Source organism: Poeciliopsis prolifica, unplaced genomic scaffold (assembly GCF_027474105.1).
Source record: "Poeciliopsis prolifica strain line A6 unplaced genomic scaffold, Auburn_PproV2 SCAFFOLD011, whole genome shotgun sequence".
In the NCBI taxonomy this organism is placed as follows: domain Eukaryota; kingdom Metazoa; phylum Chordata; class Actinopteri; order Cyprinodontiformes; family Poeciliidae; genus Poeciliopsis; species Poeciliopsis prolifica.
This window is the reverse complement of record NW_026562386.1, coordinates 4,687,060-4,707,395: the sequence shown is the minus strand read 5'-3', so window position 1 is coordinate 4,707,395 and position 20,336 is coordinate 4,687,060. Positions and strand designations below refer to the sequence as shown.

Here is a 20,336-nt window from a genome sequence, read left to right as displayed (position 1 = left end):
TTTAAAGTGTTTTGCAGCCCTGTCCAGTGTTTGAGGTGAACTTCAGAGAAATTTAACCCTGGGTCAGCTGCAGACAGTTAACCCCAGAAACGCATCTGGGGTCCTCTGCAGTCCTCATTTACCCCCTGCTCCCATCAACGTGGTCTCTCTGCCATGTATCACTGGTTCTTTCAGAGGTTATGTAACACTGCAGCCCTGCAAAAGCTGCTGATGTGACAGATTCAAATTCCAACACAAACGCACACATGCTTAGCGATCAGAACAGATCATGCTGTTTCCCTTGTGACTGCTGGCCTCATTTGTGTCATCATTATTGGCTGCTGCACTCGACAATTTGTATTGAATTCTAATGCCGTCGTATTTTTGCATGTTGCTGTCTCGTTATAAAAATATGCTTTCTAAATCTGTGTGTGCGGATGCTGCAAAGGAGAAAAGGCAGCCAGGGAGAGGTTGCAGGTTTGCACCATGTGACCTCACCAGCTGTTGCTGTGTGCTGTTGGGAAAGACAGGAGGTGGAAGGGAGGGAGACAAATGGGGAGGGGTCGATGAGCTTCCCTGTGGCGCACAATGTGACTGGTGACAATCCCTTGTTTCGCAGAGGGTGAGAGAGAGTCAGAAAGAGAGAGATATATAGAGAAGAGCGGAAGATTAACACAAACACGCACAGGTAGAGACGTGAAAAGGGAGCTGCACGCACTCCTGATTCAGCGGAACGGATTTATTCGTGACCTCCACCCCTGCACCCTTTTACGCAGCGAGCCTGCTGCAAAACACACAGGGCAATCCTAAACCGAGCAGCAGTCATCAATCCGCTGCGTGGATTAACAGCTCTCTTACAACTCCCTTTCAGTCGCTGGGCTCCCGCCGAAGCTGAGCTCCACCAGCGGAGAGCGCAGAGAATGGAGGCACCACGGAGCGACCGCTGCCTTGAGGATGCGCCAACAGGGAAACTGCGGGACAAACAGGGAGCCTAAAAGAAGAGCCGTGTGTTACTGCGCGTCAGTCTTGGGGAGCCCCCGGCCTCCTACATGGAGATGTTCATCATTATGGGATAGATGCGCGGGTCTGATCGTTGCCATGGACACAAGCACGCGTAAATTTACAGTGCGGAGATGGTTTTCCATCTACCTGAAGAACAAAGCTGCGCGGAACAAGAACAGCGCCGGGTTCTGTCAGCTGGAGGTGAGTCGTTTTGTCAGCTGGGCGTTTTTTTTTTTTTTTTTTTTTTTTTTTTTTTTTTTTTTTTTTTTTACATCTGATCAGACACGAGAGGCACGTGTGAAAGCAGCTGCATCACTATTGGGATCTGTGTATTTGTGTTGGCTGTGTGCACTGATGTGTGGAGCCGGACAGGCAATTTCCCAAAACATAAACACAGACAGCTGACTCACAGTTCACTGGTGTGAAAAGTGTTGCAGAATTATTCAGAAAGCAGCGCTTGTTTTTGCCCTTCTCTCTGTCTGCCAACAACCAAAGCCTGAGGCCCACAGGAGCTGTGCTTTGGCAGAGAGAGGGTGTGTGAGGCTGGGTGTAGGACACACTGTCATACAGGGAAACACAAAGCAGAGGCAGGCAGGTTGGTCAATACATGGATCTAGACAGATTGATTCAGTTGACAGCCACAGCAGTGGAGTTCTATTTATAACCCAAACACACCAGCAGGGTCACAGTGTGAGGTGTCCGGCTCACCTGCCTACATGCCTGAGCTGTAAATGCAGTGAAACATTCTCCAAGACCTCCTGTTGTGAATGCTGCTAGGTCAGCTTCAGTGACCTTTTTATTATTGTTTGAGTGACTGTCTCGCTCTCTGGATGATAGTTGCTGTCCTCCATAATGACAAATGTTCATGAACATTAAACTTCACATTTTGTCATGTTAAAACCACAAACTGAAAGTATTTCGTAGAGTTTTTTTCAGCGATCAACTGTTCAATGATATGAGATCGAAACTGAACTTTGAAGTTTCCATGACAAATGTGTGTGAATGCTTTTCTTTAGCAAGCAAAGGGAACTTGGTCAGAGTTTATGGAAAGATAGAAAGAGTCTTGAATGGAAATGTGTTGAAGGCTGCAAAAGACTTGACATTGCCACAGAGGTTTGCATTGTGCACCATTGTCCTCCTTCTTTATTCTGAATACTCCTAAACATGGTACAGTGAAACAATTTTCTTACAGAAGTCATCTCATGGAAAACTAACAATACACATCATACTGAAACACATTTCTCCCAACATTGTGGTGGCAGTATCATGCTGCAACTAGAAGCTATAATGCTGGAAGTAAACTTGTTTGACACTGCCAAAAATTTATAACAAAGGTGAAAGGAGGTTCATCAACTAGGAGACACCAAACACGCAGGTGCAATGAAATGGTTTAGATCACAGCGTCTTTGAATATTAGAATGGAATTCAATAATTAAGCAAGTTTAGAATGTGTGGCAAAGTAGTTGCTTTCTATCCAAACTATTGAATTGTTATGGCATAATCTGGTAGACGCTTACATAAACTGAATGACTTTAATATAAACTTATTTGAGCCAGAGGTGTTATTTGTGCTTCCTGTTGCTTTTTTGTAATCGGGTAAGGTATTGGAGTATGGGGAAAATCTGCATAGGCTTCATGTTCAATCTGATATGTTTTTTGTTGACTCGTGCCTTAAAACCTAAAATCATCATGTAACACAGAAACACAGCATAACGAACGTAATAAATACTAGTTGAGAATGAATAGCAAGCTGAATGCCAAGCTAACATTAAACGCCCTTTGCTTCTTTGTGCTGACAAATTATCCCAATGGAGATATAAATAATAAAAAAAAAATACTCAAAAATTGCCATAATTTTACATTCTACAGTTTGAGATGTATGTGACTCTTCCTGTGCATTTCAGGGGAAGCCAAAAGGAAATCTGTTTGGATTTATCAACTGTTACCTCAGTAAATATTTTCCAAATAAATGTTTGGTCTCAGATTTAATATTTTGTAAAATGAGAGTGAAGTTTAGTTAATGAGTTTAGTAAATGAGAGTGAAGATCTATAAAGAGACCTGTGTATTATAGATCTCTTTACTGAGAACTAGAGAACAATGCTGGATTGCTTTGGGGCAAGACTACCATTAACAAAATGCTGAAAGCATTTTTAGTGTCCAGAATCAAATCCATTCCCTGTTTGTGCTTGTCCAGTTTCAATAAATCAATTGACTAAGAGCTGGATGTTTGGCTTAAAAGCTGCTGTGCAAAATGCCTCGTGGGTAATCGCTCACTCTCTAACGCTTACATGAATATTCTTTCTGGAAACACATCCATTTCCCTTTTGAAAACGCTGCAGCTCATACACATTGCACATGGTTTTCCATTTTTTTCTGGCAGAAAAATCTTAGTTCACAGTTTTAGCAGACCGTTACAAGAGGTCAAGCTGGTGTCAGTCAGCCACGTTTGTGTCAAATTCATAAGAATAATGATCAAATATAAAACAAGTTAAGGAGCTGTTTAACCAAATTAATTTCATGCAAGATTTATTACTTCCCTGACAAAGTCATTATGGTGATTTATTGCACTTTCACAAGTTTACTGTGGCAAGCTTGTGAGTTACAACAGAAGGAATTTATTATAATGTATTATCATGCAAACAAACAATTTTTTTAAATGAGTGTGCTTACTTGAGTTTATAATCCTATCTGGAACAAATAGTTTTATCTTTAAATTGATATTATCTGTCATTAGCAAAATATATTTAAATTTCAGCAAAAGTCTGGAAAGATGCTATTTTTTTAAGTCAGTAATAAGCAAGAAATAAGTCTTAAAACCTTTGGAAACAGTAAAAACATGGAACATTTGTAATGATTTCTTAAGTTACTGTATTTATGTGTATTTTGTATTTGTATCTAACATGATGCATGATTTTGGTTACTGGAGATTACAGTAAATGATGTTTGTTCCAAGAAAACCCAGTACAAAAATAGCATTAGAGTAGATTGATGTCCTGGCAGAAACTGATCTCAGTTTTATTTCCTGCTTCATTGGAGTTTTAAACATTACTCTTGTTATTAATTAACATGAGAATGGTTATTATTCCTGTAGTAAACTGCAGTATATTTATTGCAGTGCATTATTCAGCCCCTGATGACAATAGAAAATTGGTTGCCTCAGCCACAGATGTCAAAAATGCTGCCGAGCCCTGGTAGTCAAGCCTTGGGTACTGGGGATTAGCAGGGCAGAGACCCAAAGAGCCGACAGAAGGCATCCTAGAAGTTGGCCCACCATCAGCAGGGAAAAGAGTCAATGTTGTGTTTGATGTAAGCGAATTGGCAGGCAAAGATGGAGACCTGGGCATCCTAATTTTATTACAATCAGGCATTTGAGAGAGAAAAAGAATGTACAGTGCTGAGAAAAACATATTTGCTCCTCAGAGATTTCTTCTGATTTTGCTTGATTGCCAATCCTAAATGTCACCAGGCAAATTGTAATATTGGACAAAGATAACCAGAGTAAATATAAAAAGTCATTTTAGAATGATTAATTCATTCATTAAGTCAAATAGGCTATCTAAACCCATCTGGCCCTTTGTGAAAAAAGTAAATGTCCCAATTTTAAATAAGGAATTAACTATGATTGAAACAATTGTTTTAGAACATTGAGCTCGATTTTCTATGTCAGATCCAGGTATGTTTTTTTTTATCTGACCTGCAGATATAATAAATAATTTAAACAGAGCCCTTCTGACTGCTGAAAAAGGAACGGGTGAGGCTTTCCAAGAGAGGCTGGTCAACCAAAATTATTCTAAGAGCGCAGTGACGATTAGTACAGAAGGTCAACACAACCCAGAACAACATCTAAACCTCTGCAGGCCTCACTTGTCCCAGTTAAAGTCAGAGTTCAAGGAGGATAAACTGGGTGAAATGGTGTCTGTGGAAGAATTTCAAGGCCAGAATCCCTGCTGATTAAAAAGCAGAAATGGCTATCTCACATTTGCCAAAAAACATCAAGTATTCTGTGGACTTCGGGGACAAAAGAGGAACCTCTTGATTTGTCATGTCACATCTTACCTAAAACCAACAAGGCATTTCAGACACTGACCAAATGTCAAACCTGTGAGGGTTCGGGATGCTTTGCTTCATCAGGATCTGGACAACTTGCCATAAGAATCATCTCCAGGCCTCAGTACCTGACCTTAAGCTCAATTAGACTTTGATTCTGCTGGATGACAATGATCTACTTCACAGATGAAGGGCATCTCTAAAATACTGAGAAAAACCTGAATAAATGTGAGTGGCCTAGTCAAAGTCTAATCAACTTCAGAAAGGCCTTAAATACATTGTTCAGTCTCAAAAATCCTCCTATGGAAATTAATTAAAACCTGTCTGCAAAGAAGCTTGGCATGACATTCCTCAGTGTTTATATTGTGTGTTTAATATCACAATCTCTTGATCGATGTTAGCTTTTACTGCCAAGGCAACACGGTCTTAGGTTTACCTGTTCACATAGGCCGGATTGGTTTTTCCCCTTAATGATTAAAATTATCATTTGAAACCTGTTTTTTGTTTTTAGTCAACATATCTTTATCCAATAGTGAAACTTGGTTGATAATCTGAAAAAAAAAGCAAAAACAATAAATATATCAGGGGGCAAACACTTTTTTCACATTACTTTAAACAGATAAAGTGACAAAGTTGCAAGAAGCCTCAGAATAATAAAAAAAATATCATATTAATAATTAGTAACGTGGGCCTTTTTTGTATCCATTTAGTTTAGAGTTTACTCTCTTTCTGTGTTGTCAAGCTGTGGACATCAATCAAGTTGTACAAACACAACTTTTTAATGAATAAATAAAGTGCAAATGATAATATCTGTATTTCTTTTCTCAGGATGACAGTGTACTTAAAGAGATTGACATCAGCCATCATGTTAAGGAAGGCTGTGAAAAAGCAGACCCGTCTCAGTTCCAGTTGTTGAAGGTGCTCGGACAAGGATCCTATGGAAAGGTACTAATACCTGATATAGTAACTGATATCTGGAAATAGGCAAATATTTAAATTCTAGGAAGAAAAAGTGATTTTGGCTTTCTGAAATAAAAGTAGCTTAATGTGTGTCAAAAGTTCACTTTTGGAGTGCTATACAAAAAGAGAACAATTACAATATTTTGTTGAATTGAAAAAGAACTATAATTACAGATACTGAACATTAATTTGGAAAATGATTATAATAAATGAAACAAAACATTCACAACACAGATAAAAAGGGTTATGATCTTACTTTTGACTGGAGTGTTTATTCACCAGCAACTCATCTGCTAATGACAAGCCTCACATTTCCAATTATCTGTAGATTAGCTCCCTTGACAACAGCTTCATAGACCACTAGGCTTATTTAAATGAATAGAAGAACACAGACTCAGTTGATTAGAGTGCTGCATTAGCCAAACATTCAACCCTGGCAGTCCTTGGCAAGCGGATGCTGTTTACAAAGCTGCGAGCAGACAATTGAGGTCGAGTCTCGGTGTGGCCTGGATTGCCTGCTTACATGGCTCAGTGTACTGCTGTCCTTCGGCAGACCTTGTTTAAATCATAGCTGCTGCAGCTCCAAGACAGCAATTTACATTTCTGTTTGCAAAACACGCTGGAAGCAAATGACCTTCAAGTTTGCAACCTACAAATTTTAGGCTAATCTAGACTGTATTTCAATTACCGTAACATTCTGGCAGCAGCTTTGACTTTTATGTTCAGCTAATGTTTCACAACACGAGTGCTTAGAAATAATTGCTGTCTTCATCTTTTATAAAATGTTAGGGACAGTATGACTACTATAAGGTAACTTGTAACATGTGTTACTTATTTCTAGGTGTTCCTGGTTAGAAAGATCAGAGGAGTGGACAGAGGACAGCTCTACGCCATGAAGGTCCTGAAAAAAGCCACTCTAAAAGGTGATACAATGAAACTAAATCAGTGAATACACATATAAGCTATGCAGACACATCAACGCTAAGTCTTGGTTTATTTATTCACATATAATTTAAAATAACAACTTACATATTTATTTTGTTGCTATATGGATTGCATTACAAAAAGTCTCTATTATAGAGGTGCTAATAAACCAAGATTAAAAGAGGTTTTGTGTGTAAATTATTTTATTTATATGGATGATTTCTAAATTTACATGCCCTACATTCAAGGGATTTGGTGTAAAACAGGTTAGTTTGTACTCTTACTGAGAAAAACATTTTTTAACATCTGCTGGGATTAACATGAACAAGAGTGACGCAGGTTCAGATGTCATGTGATAATCTAGAGTTTTTGTACAAGATTTAATCCTCTTTACCCACACCCTGGAACTGGAAGAATCACAATCTCATCCTGTCAAGGGGATAGATGCTGGAGTAAAGATGTCTTAGTTTTCACAGGAGCAAATTATGATTGTTTGTTGTTGATTATAATTCTGCAACACCATAGCAATATGGAAGCTCCTTCATTGTATTTTGTGTTGCTTCAATATCCAGAAGCTTTTTACTAGGCTTTTGGAGCAGAATGTCTGTTTTAGCGCCAGGAATTTATTTATTTTTTTTCATCACAGAAGCATTCTGTAAATTGAATTATGTGCGTCAGCGTTCATTTGATGTAAAATACTGTTTTTTTTTTAAACTCTTTGGAAGAATGTCTCAGCAACTTAAGCATAATGATATTGACAGAAAACACATTTTTCAGGCTTTATTGTGAGTTTTCAGTTTTGTTTTGCTGTCTTTAAGTAATCCATATTTTCTGATATAAGATTTTGCAACATTAGATTTTGGGATATTTCTGTTTTCTGACCGGAAAACAATTTTCAATTATTTCTTAACTTTTTACAACTTTGAGCAACTCACTAACCTTTTACGTTTGAAAATTTTACCCTACGGGCTTTTTGATTTCTAAATGTTTTGTTATTTCTAAAAAGAAGTGTGCAGCACGTTAAAATAGATAGAAGACGCTGTAACATGTTTTAAACATTTTTTCACCCCAATTATTTAATTCTGTTTTTGCCATTTTGAAAATCGGCCAACAATTTTGTGGCATTGAATGTCGGTGAATCAATGAAGTATAATTGATAATTTCCTGTTTTTAGTGCGTGATCGAGTCCGATCAAAGATGGAAAGAGACATTCTGGCAGAGGTTAATCACCCTTTTATTGTTAAACTCCACTATGGTAAGTTGAATATTGTACTTTTACAGCTTTACTTTTTTGTATTTGCTAGAGAAATAATTTAAAACCTAAATTTTGTGCATAGTGAATAGAAAATGTGTCAATCATAGTTTTGCACTGTGGTAAATACTTAATAAATGCTTCCATTTAGGAAGGACATACAGCTGCATCTCAATAAGTCAGAATAATTAAAACACTTTGCTAATTTAGCGACTCAGTTCAAAAACATTAAACTCATATGACATATAGATAGGTGTATACTTCTACTAATCTACCTATTCCTCAAAATTAAGTAGAATTCAATTTCAATATCAAATTGTCAGGGTACTGAGAAGTATGTCAATATATTGTATAGTATGTGCGCACAATATTTGTCAGGAAACCTGAGATTACTCCATCTGACTCACAAATGTTTTCAAACTCTAATTTTGGCTGCTGTGCTATTTCAGTGGATAATTTGATTAATCAGGAATTCTAAAAGTAAAATAATTCAGAAACTATTCTGATTAATATTCATTCTCTTCATGAGAAAAAAAACATGTTCTTTTATCCTTTAAATACTTTATCACAGTGCAAAAATGCAGAGAACTGTGCACACTGCAATAATTTCTTAAGATTACATCCTCAAAATCAAAGAGAGTGTAATAAATATACAATAATACAAGCTCAATGTGTGTTGTGAAACTTGGACATCTGCGTGTGTGTTTAGCCTTTCAGACAGAAGGAAAGCTCTATTTGATCCTGGACTTCCTCAGAGGTGGAGATCTTTTCACTCGCCTATCCAAGGAGGTGGGCTTGCAAACAGTTTCCTAAAATAGAAACACCAATAAACACAACATCTATTTGAAATGACTTAGGTTTAATTTTGGGAGTATTTTCAGATGACACCTTCAGTTTCTGAGGTCAAAATCTTTTCAATTTCTTGCAGCAGTTGGAAACCGTTTTAGGTTAAGTAAGCAGCTTTTATAACCTGGGAACCAGGAGCAGTTATCAGAGCATAATAAAAGAACAAATACATGTATTAAAATGTTACAAAGTCAACCTTATGGCACTGGAGGAACTCACTTTTCTTACCGCTTTAGGTCATTATTAACACGTCTAATTAATTTCTTTTTCACTTGTACCCCAATGAACTGTTATTACATATTCTTTATTTGCTTAGGTAATGTTTACAGAGGAGGATGTGAAGTTTTACCTTGCAGAGTTGGCCCTGGCCCTGGACCATCTACACAGTCTGGGGATAATCTACAGAGACCTTAAGCCTGAAAAGTACGTAACATACACTATAAAATCTTAATTTCCTATGGATGTTTATTTCACTAAATCTTAGTGTTTGTCTTTTTCATCAGTATTCTCCTGGATGAGGAGGGACACATAAAGATCACAGGTCAGAATATGCAGCTGTAAATCTTTAATCTTTGAATGTTTTTTTGTTTTTATTTCTGTCCATGTTTGTCTTACCTTGCGTCTTTGTTTCCGCTCAGACTTTGGGCTGAGTAAGGAAGCCATTGATCATGATAAACGAGCATACTCTTTCTGTGGGACCATTGAGTACATGGCTCCTGAGGTCGTAAACAGGAGAGGACACACACAAAGTGCTGACTGGTGGTCCTTTGGGGTCCTGATGGTGAGAATTATTCATTTAAACATATGAATATGACGAGTGAGAGAATATGTTTGCTTTCACCACCACAGATTGAAGTGCTACTTGTCACTTGTGTGAAATAATAACAGACTTCAAACGACTTACATACACTAAGACTTTCGTCAGTAATAATGCAGAACTGGTGTGACTTCCTCATTTCAGTTTCCTATTACAATTAAAATGCTCAGTTACCAAAGTGTTGCAAAAGGATTCACACTTTTTTATGCTTTGGGATATTATAAACACAAATCTTTACTTTATTAGGATTTTCATTTGATAGACCAACACAAAGGTTTTCGCAATTAAAATTCAGTAAAATGCATCGTATTTGTGACCCCCTCAACCATAAATTAAATGAAGTGTGTCCAATTGCCTTAAAGGTGGAATGTTATGCAAAAGTGACTTTTTTTCAGGACTTCACTGTTAATCTAGTCAACCAGTGTGTAAGTTACTTTTAATATAAATACCTTTTAACCATTTTCACGCAAAACATTGAAGTGTTTTCAGACATATCATCCATTATTCATGTGTTTAATTTGGGTGAAAGTGTTTGCAGACTGTTTGATTAGCGACAAATAACGTCTGACGATAATTAAGGGCTGAACTGTAGCTCAACAGAGAAACTGACAGACTTGCCTTTTGGCTGAACTCTCTCTTCACAACAACACAGAATCATAACATTTCTACGCCCCAAACTCCCTTGTCAATCTTCCACTCGCATGCCCTCATAAATCTGAAAAATACTTTGAGGTCTCTTCCATTTTCAGACAGAAGTTGGCAGTCTATTCTTTTCCAGAGGAGAGCAATAGCCCCAGATAAAGAACTGTTGTTGTTTTCCTGCTATTTTGGCTTCTTGTGAAAGTGTCTCTGGAATGTCTTTGCTTGATGAACCTAAGAGGACATATTAAAGAAAATACTATGATCTTATTTACCTAGTGGTTCTTTTCTTTAAACATTCTTCCAGGAAATCCATAGTAAAACATTTTGTGGAGTTGGTTCTGTGAATTCTGATATCATATGGTAACAGTGGGTCTTTTTCAAGGTTAAATAAATGTCAAATTCAGTTTAACAGTAAACAATAGAAGCCGCTCTTATAATGAAACCCCCCTCAGAAAGCCACATGCAGTCAAATTTTTTTTAGATGAGTTACATGTTCTGACAATTTTTGCTCTGATCTCCAGTTTGAAATGTTGACTGGATCTTTGCCATTCCAAGGAAAAGATCGAAAGGAAACAATGGCGCTTATTTTAAAGTAAGAACAAAATCCTTTCACATCTTCTGTCTCTTGAATTTGCTTAAACCTTTTTATTGAGTCATTTCCAATTAACCTTGGGTAAAATGCATCCTATTCTAAAATAATTCAGTGTTTATTTAGTTGGTTTTCTTCTTGACTGGGTCCTATAATTGGATGTTAGGCCCTGTTCTTCAATTTAACAGTTAGCATTTTCTCTATTCTCTGTATGTCAATGTGTTTGTTAATATGCTAACTCTCTATGGTTGTGTCTTGTCCGTTCAGGGCAAAGCTTGGAATGCCACAGTTCCTCAGCCCTGAAGTGCAGAGTTTATTGAGAGCACTCTTCAAGAGGAATCCTGCCAATCGTCTAGGTCTGCTGTTTAAAAGCTTCATACATAATTGATCTGTTAATACTAACGTGATGCATTAGTTTTAACCTATTTAAAATGAGGAAAGGGGTTAAACCTACTCGAAAGGTGACATTTCACCTGATTATAGTCAATTCAGTCTCTGTTAATTGAGTCTGAGGGCGGTGGGGGTTGTGAGGGTACTCACTTGATTGTAGCCTGCAGTTCCTTTTTAGTCAGCTGTCAAGCAAACAGGCATTAGAATGTGCATTTGGGATATTTTCCTCCACATCTGTGATCATTTACATCTTTTTGTCAATCTGTGTGATTGACAGGAGCCGGACCAGATGGAGTGGAAGAAATTAAAAGACACAGCTTCTTTGCATCAATTGACTGGAACGTAAGAAAATTAGATTTACCACAAAATATGATAACAACAAAGACGTTCTGTTATATGAAAATGGTGTGAACATGGTCAAAATGAAGTCAACATTAGTAAGTAAGTCTCTATCAACAACTTTTTGTGACTCTTACAACAAAGCCTTGCACTCAGAGAGTTTGCTCATGTCCATATGATCTGTCTTGGAAATTACCTGTGCTGTCAACATGAAACCTTGACATCCTTTGCTTTGATCTGCGCTGCCTGAAAAGGATCATTCTCTGCAGTGTAATGCTCCTTGCTCTGACTGAGATTCTCTGCAAGGAGTATAATTAACCATGCTGCATCAAAACCGGAGATGCGGCATGGTAAGACTGTCTTTGGACAGTCTTACATCTACTAGGGAATAACATCAAAGTTGAAACTCTCTGAGTGCCTTTACAATTTTGCGTACATGAAATGCAAAACACTTTCTAACTGTACAGGTGCCATGCTGTGAGTCAGTACAAGTCCTCTTACAGATTTCTTCTTCTGTTTTAAATCATAAAGTAAATTCTAATCTCGCAAATTAATATGACAATCACCCCTGTTAAATCAGGAATTAACTGTGATTAATCACAGCTAATTTAAGTTATTAAATTTCACTATCCTCACCCAGTCCTGATTTATAATTGAATCAAGAAATGACTTAAACAGAACCTAACTTTTAACATCAATAGGTTAAATTATAAAATTAGCAACATATTATGTTCCAATTAAAAAAATAAATTAAAATAAAAAAGAGATAAACAATATCATGGATGCACATTAATGGATCTACTTTTAAAAGTAGAGCTCCGTCTTATTGAGATATTAAGAATAAGCTAAAGATTGTGTCTAAAAATCCTCTAAAAGCCGTTTTCTTACCTTAGCAAATAAATTACTGAATCTGTCTTGTTTTTGTCCTGCTATATTGAAATCATTCAACTGACTTGTGCAAGAAAATGGAAATCCAGCATGACTTCTTATACATCTAGCTTTTTCAATAGTGATGCTGAATTTTTTCTACAGAATCCACAATATTCTGCTTTCAGCATGTACAAATCTCTCTTCTCGTCCCTGTGCTCCTTTTCACGTTCTGCTCATGACCCTCACTACCTTTCAGACACATTTTTTCCTATTTTCAGACAGTGTTTGCCAAAATAAGAGACTTATGTTTTTCTCCACACCATTCAAATAAATCATCACTATCCGAGTGAGTGACTGTAATTGATTGATTGATTATTAAATCTGCCTTCAAATTTTCATTCTTTCTTAAAGAGTTGCTTTCATAATTCTATAAAGCAGACAGCCTGTAGCCTGAGGAATATAAAATGCACTGGGCTGCATCCCCTCCTTAAATACAGCTTCGTAGTATTTGTTGCCTGTGTCAGGAGTCTATTTTTACCCCAATGAGCCCAGATATGCTCAACAGATGTTGCACTAGTGACACCTGAAGGCCATAATCAGTCATTGCAGTGTTCAGTTTTCAACAGTCAGGATAATAAATGTGGGTTCTCTTTTTTGCAGTATTAGATATTTAGAGTTTTGCAAATTACATTATTTTTGCTCCAATTACATTTCAGCATCACTTTCAGGACACTGTGTTACTGTTCAGTTAGTTCATGTTCTTCTTGATGATTGTTCTGTAGTTTACTCCATCTATCAACTCAGACCCTGTTGAAGAAAAACAGCCCCTGGGGAAACCCACCACTATGATGGTTAATGTTATCCTTGCCCAAGGTTAGCTTAGGTTGATGAGCATGTCTTGTTTGGTGTGCAGCTGAGCCGCTTTTCATTTTTAGATGGAGGATTCAATATTACTCTGAGAAAGGTCCTAAGCTTTGGACATTGTTTTATAACCTTTACTCTGCTCCTTAATCATCATAATGCTGTTTGTTAATTAATGTAATCCAAGAAATGTCTGAGGCCTGTGTAGAGCAGTTAAATTCATACAAACATTAAATTTCGCACTCTGTTTACAAATTTACATTTGAAAGCAGTTTTTTCCCTGTATTTTATTTAGGAAAATGAAAAAAAGGACAATTTACAGAAAAGTTGAAGGGGTGTAAATATTTTAGGGTCCAGTGCACTGTGAGGCAGTTATGAACAACTTCACACAAAGGTGGAATATCATTTATTTTCGTTGATGCCATGAACAGCAGTTTCCATGCAGTCAGAGTATTTCACATTGTTATATTTCTCTCTTTAGTGAAGCTGATGGTTCTGTACTTGCTAATGTAACTTTGTGGTGTCTGGCTCTATAGAAGCTGTATAGGAAAGAGATGAGGCCTCCATTCAAACCAACTGTTGGAAGACCTGAAGACACTTTCCATTTTGATCCTGAGTTCACCTCCAGAACACCAACAGGTAACTCATGCAGAGGCGACAACGTACTCAAAATAAAATAACTCCATTATCATTTTGATTCAACTCTTGTATATGCAATGATAAAATAGATAGACAGATAGATTTACCACAACATAGGAATCTTTGTGTTTTGTTCTATCTCCAGATTCTCCAGGGATTCCTCCAAGTGCAAACACACATCAGTTGTTTCGTGGTTTCAGCTTCGTGGCCACTAATCAAACTCAAGAGGCGACTGTTGCTCCTGTCGTTCCTTCCCGGCAAGAAGTGAACATTAACCCCATAGCGCAAGTATGCAACATTTAGCAAAACATCTCATGACAAAACAGTTTATGCTTACTCACAATTTGTCCGATATAATTATATGTCAGGCTAACTGATAGGTTATTTGATATTTTTACTTAAAATGAATAATAAAAATGACACGATGATCTCTGACAGCACATCCGCAGCAATGTGGCTTTCAAAGATACGTATGAACTGAAGGAAGAAGTCGAACAGTCAGGACCCTTTGTCCGCAAAAGATGTCTGCACAGGATTACTGCTGTGGAGTATTCAGTGAAGGTAGGAGAAATTGTTCATATGAACTTTTCATTGGGCTTTAGAAATGCTGTGGATAGCTTGTTTTGGCTACAAACAGGAAAACTAGCTCACAATGTCCTGTTTTCATTTTCTAAAAAACTTCTTGCTGCAATGTAATTTATGAAAACATTACTTTTTGAAAAGTGGCTTTGATACAGATAAAGTCCTTGGTTAATCAATAAAACATGTTGAAACCACTTACAAAATCACTGGCATTTCTATTCCATCCACTTACATCTGTTTGATGCATTTTTAGAAGTACCAAATAAAATATATCCCGAACATATTAAATAGTTGTATGTTGTGCAGTTTATAACAAACTCTGTGTTTGTGTTTATTAAATCAGATTATTGACAGAGCCAAAAAAGATCCATCAGAGGAGATTGAAATCCTTTTACGATATGGACAGCATCCAAATATAATTACCTTGAGAGATGTAAGTAAAAACAAAAACATGCTGAAAAGATAAAATGTCAAGCATTGCTGCAGATTTTTTCATTTTCTGAATAGTAACTTGAGCTGTTTCTTTTTTTTTTTCTCATCTTAAATACAAATGTCCTCTTCACCCCACATGTAGGTCTTTGACGACGGCCAATGTGTTTTCTTGGTTTTTGACGTAATGCGAGGAAATGAACTCCTGGACAAAGTTCTGAGGCTGCCAAATTTCACAGAGAGGGATGCATCAGACATTATCTGTACACTGACCAAAACTGTAGAGTATCTGCACTCCCAAGGGGTAAGATGCCCTGTTATGAAACAATTATAAGAAATATTATTGTGCAAATACAGTATGTCCCACAGTTACTGGCATGACTGGAGAAGGTTTGTACAAAAAATAAATTGCTTTTTCACTGTGTTATCAAAATCACACACTAAAACATTTATAAAATCCACCATTTTTTTCCTCATTCAGTTTCCTATTTGTATTATCATACTATCCAAAATTTTAATTACAAATTCATCCTTTCTTTTTCCTCTCTCTTTCGTCTGAATTCATCAGGCTTGCTGATAATTGTGGAAAGTCCTGTGCTTATACCATAAAGTTATTGCATCATCAGACAATGATAGATACTAATGATAAATATTACTATCTCCAACTGCACCAAAAAGCATGCAGGCTGGTTGATGATTAGCTTTGTTCCAGGTTGTTCATCGAGACCTGAAACCCAGCAACATTCGTTACGCTGATGAGGCTGGACTCCCAGAATCCATCAGGATATGCGACTTTGGTTTTGCCAAACAGCTCCGTGCTGAAAATGGCTTATTGATGACTCCATGTTACACAGCCACATTCATGGCTCCTGAGGTACCGTGACACTGTAAAATATCTGCTATTTCCTCAACATTCAAATACATCAGAAAACAAAATGATTAATGTGTATTTTGTGTGTTTAGGTTTTGAGGAAACAGGGTTATGATGCAGCTTGTGACATCTGGAGCCTGGGGATCCTCCTGTACACAATGATAGCTGGGTTAGTGTAAAGTTTCAAAACAAGAAAACCGCAACTACATTTAAAAATACAGTTTATTGGTCTATTGTCAGCATTAAGCTTGTGCAATGTCATGATTCCCCATAATCCCGCTACTGCAGCCTTATAAATAACCTCCCCTAGAACAAAAGCAGTTCAGACAATAAGAGAGAAGGTCAACAAGAGGTCGATTCTTATTTCATCCCTTTTCCCATTCATCTTCTATGTTCTCTATTAGAGCTTTATAGTATCTTCAAACTGTAAATATACACATTTTCCAAACTGCTTTTTTTTAAACTAATTTACCACATTATTGAATAACTGTAGACTTCTCAATCTTGTTCAGTTTCAGCCCATTTGCCAGCAGCCCTAATGACACCGCAGAGGAGATTCTGGCTCAGATTGGAAGTGGGAAAGTTGTCATCACAGGAGGGAACTGGGACTTGGTGTCTGAAGCTGCCAAGGTTACATCTTAATATTCTCTGACATGTGTTAAAAAACTGTCTTTCTTTTGTTAAGATACTGATGCTGTCAAGTTATTCTCATATAAACTGTGTGCTATCTGTTCCTCTTTAACAGGACATTGTGATAAAGATGCTCCATGTGGATCCTCACCAGCGTCTTACTGCCCCACAGGTAGCATGCTTTGTTTAAATAAACTCAACAATGAACAGGGAGTTAGTGTAACTCTTTTTTCTGTTAAAATTGTAGTAAATACATTTTTTAAATGAACTTTTAATAAGTTTATTTTACTTTCAATCAGAGCAGTATGCTGCTCTTACTGTGTGTTGCCAATGTTTATAATGTTCTTTCTCCATGTTGTCATTCTAATTGTTATTAAATATGGATTGAAAATGAATTATCAGTTTTACTGCAATGCTCTTTAGGTTCTTCGGCACCCATGGATTGTAGAGAAAGAGCAGCTTTCTGAAAAACCTCTCACCAGGCAGGATGCCCTCACTGTCAAGGTCAGACCCTTTCTGCAAGTCATTCTGTATCTATATGTGACTGTGCCTCATTATAAGCTAACCAACAGAATTTAATTTCCCTGCATATGTGATTAGAAAAGGCTAATATTTAGTAAAATGTAAGTGTTAATAAATCAAAAACATGAACTGATAAGCCAGACAGAGCTTTTTGTTTGTTTCCATTCATAAAATAAATGGCAGCAGATTGTTAGTTGTATGCCTTAATTAAAGAAAGAAAATAGATTTTGAGAAGTAAATACTATAATTATTGTATGTTTGTATGTTCTTTATTATATTATCACCATACACCTCAGAACATACAACAATTTGAGTCCAGAATCCACTAGATGGCACTTTTTGGACAGATCATCTAATCGTATTGTCCTTTATGTGCTGCCAGGGGGCGCTGTTTGCCACATATTCTGCTCTGAAACGATGTGCTCCTGCTCCAGTCCTGGAACCAGTGCAGTCCTCCAGTCTGGCTCAGCGAAGAGGGATGAAGAAGCTGGGCAGTTCAAGTGTCACTTCGGAACCCAAAGAAAAGGAAGAACTTTAATATTGGAAACGAAAGGCGGAAGAGGAACTTAAGTCACAATGAAGACCTGCATCAAAGGAGAGACTCATGTTCTGACAAGCACAAAATTATGTCTAATTAACACTAACGTGGCATCAAGATTGACTTGGTTCTTAGTGCAATTTCCAAACTGTATCAAAATGAGCTAATTTTACACTGTGACATAACACTTATTATGCATGTCTTCATATACAGAACTTTTCGCTATAATCCCAATTAAGTGGCTTTAGTGGAGACAATTAAATTTTTACATGCAGATGCCTTCATAGATCCTTTGAATCATTCTGACCTGTCTCGTAGCCATTTCATACTTAATTCAAAAACAGCCCTTTCATGGAGTAAGCCCTCCATTCAGTTGCAATGTACATGTAATTATTTGAGTCCAAACAAACCTAAAGGAGAGGTTGTCAAGGGGGGAATACTTTTGTGCAATAATCACTGTGCAATAAATACACCCAGCTTAACTGGAACTGCCTTGGGTTACACATAACTTGAAATAGGAAAAATGGACTGGGAAATAAAAATGAAAAGCACTCTTTGGTATAGTAGACAATTCTTTCAAGATTTTTTTTAGCTTATATTTTGACTCAATGTGGCACTCAGCAATATTTTTTCCTCCATTATTTTGGGAGTTTTGCATGGAAATATAAAAAAAGACATGTAAATATCCTTAGAGAAGTAGTTCTGAGGTAACTATGGCACTGACTTTTATTTGCATAATGTATGCTTCATAGTTGTATTTGTGTACCATATATATATATATTTACACATATATATTGATGTCTCCATGATTTTGGCATTTGAGTCTTTAACATGTTTCGGAGTTAAATGTATCCCAGATCTATTTTACTGAGGCAGCAGAAAGTAGGGATAAGACTGGGTGGATTAAAGTAGCTGTGTCATACTGTAAACACTTCTGTCTGCAAACACTTCAATTTAACAACGCATTGTTAAATTAACACTGAATATGAGAATATGTTGTTCTATTTGACCTCTGCCAAGGCTTGCAATAGGCTTGTTTTTTCATTGCACTGTCAGAGCCACACTATTTGAGATCACTTGTACTAAATGTTTGTTTATTGCTGCAGTCCTGGTTGCATCTATTAAGATAAGGAGCAGAAAACATAAGGCAGTACCATAAAAAGGCTTATAAAATGCAGACGTCAGTGGCACTTTTTGCCAGCAGAAATGAAAACTATCATTTCTCACAAACACTATTAGATGCTAAAACCAAGAAAAGCAAATATGGTAAATAAAAGAACCTGTAGCATATTGTGTACATCCTACTGTATGTTCTCAAATGCATAAGCTATTACTTTCCATGTCTGTAACAAATTTAGGTGGGATCGATGCAATACTGTAGGTGTATAATAGTTGCTTTATAGATTTTGTGCAATATGCCCCATGTTGGAGGTGAAGCTGTATATATTGTTTGCTAATCAGGTTGTACATATTGTCATGCAATTCAATACTGAAGAGGTTAAAATGGGTGTATATATGCCAAGCTGTACCATGACATGCAGCCAGAAGGACTGTACATTTTGTGTTTGCATTTCTAAGGAAACTGTAAATATAATGAGATGTTGTTCATCCATTGCTTATAGACTGCACAGACTGTCTACACCTGGTCAGGCATTGAAATGACTGGCTAAAGAGGCCAAAGTTTTTCCAAATAAAGTATATGAATAACAATGTAAAGCGTTAAATGAAAAGTCTGTTCGTTTACATAATCAGTCCACTGTTTCATTTCTTAATGCCACACAGAGGAAATAAAGATGCATTCGAGCCAGTTGCAACGAAACTGAGAGATCAGTGATAGCCAGGGTTAAAATGTGAATAATAAAAAAAAAAGTACACAATAATTGTAATCCATTTAAGGTCAAAGAATGGATATAACACACTGCATCAAGGCTCCTGAATACCTACAAATTTTAGATGTCAACACCCTTGAGGTGATTCAACCATTTGACTCAGTGATGGACTGGGGACGTATATAAGTCGAAGGACATGTAGTCTTCATTAGATCCAATTAAACATAGAGTTAAAGTCAATCTGAATTGTGATATAGTACATTCAGTTCAGTTCACTTCATTGAGTTGATCATTAAGTGTCAGTGAAAATTTATCTGCTTAAGAAAGCCCAGCAAAATGCATGAAATTATTGACTGAAGGAATCCATTATTCTTAGCAAGCATGAGGCAATAGAAACAGACCAATCTCTAATTACAGGAAAAAACCTCAGAACCAAAGTTATTGTGAGGAAACATGACATAGATGGGGGAAAATACACAAATAGTGGTCTGAAAAAGAATAACAAAGAGAACACAGAGTTAATTGCAACACTGGCTGCATCACGTAAAGAGGCAGAGCAAAAAAAAATAAATAAATAAAAAACAAAAGCACCAGAACACAGGATCAGGAGTACTTCATATGAGAAAGAAAAGAGTATGTTTTATTATATGAATTTAATTTGGAGATGAGGAAGTGTTTACAAATCTAATCTTCAGTTCATTTTCTGCCTATGGATTATTCCCTTTTGTAACACAGCCCTCATCTTATCTGGTAGAGTGCCGCTCTTCTCGTCCAAGGT

At 36.9% G+C, this 20,336-nt stretch overlaps 1 protein-coding gene across 1 annotated transcript; it reads left to right on the top strand.

The window, feature by feature from the left end:
• Nucleotides 1-546: 546 nt before the first annotated feature.
• On the top strand, nt 547-19,445 carry LOC129364227 (ribosomal protein S6 kinase alpha-2-like). Its single transcript, XM_055036757.1, has 22 exons — nt 547-1,182; nt 5,857-5,973; nt 6,830-6,911; nt 8,087-8,167; nt 8,874-8,953; nt 9,327-9,433; nt 9,514-9,551; nt 9,649-9,791; nt 10,991-11,061; nt 11,326-11,414; nt 11,726-11,790; nt 14,055-14,157; nt 14,303-14,445; nt 14,596-14,718; nt 15,083-15,172; nt 15,314-15,472; nt 15,881-16,042; nt 16,132-16,208; nt 16,552-16,669; nt 16,785-16,841; nt 17,093-17,173; nt 17,574-19,445. The coding sequence occupies exons 1-22, from the start codon at nt 934-936 to the stop codon at nt 17,727-17,729; spliced, it is 2,391 nt and encodes a 796-aa protein (XP_054892732.1). The 5' UTR covers nt 547-933; the 3' UTR covers nt 17,730-19,445.
• Nucleotides 19,446-20,336: the final 891 nt, after the last annotated feature.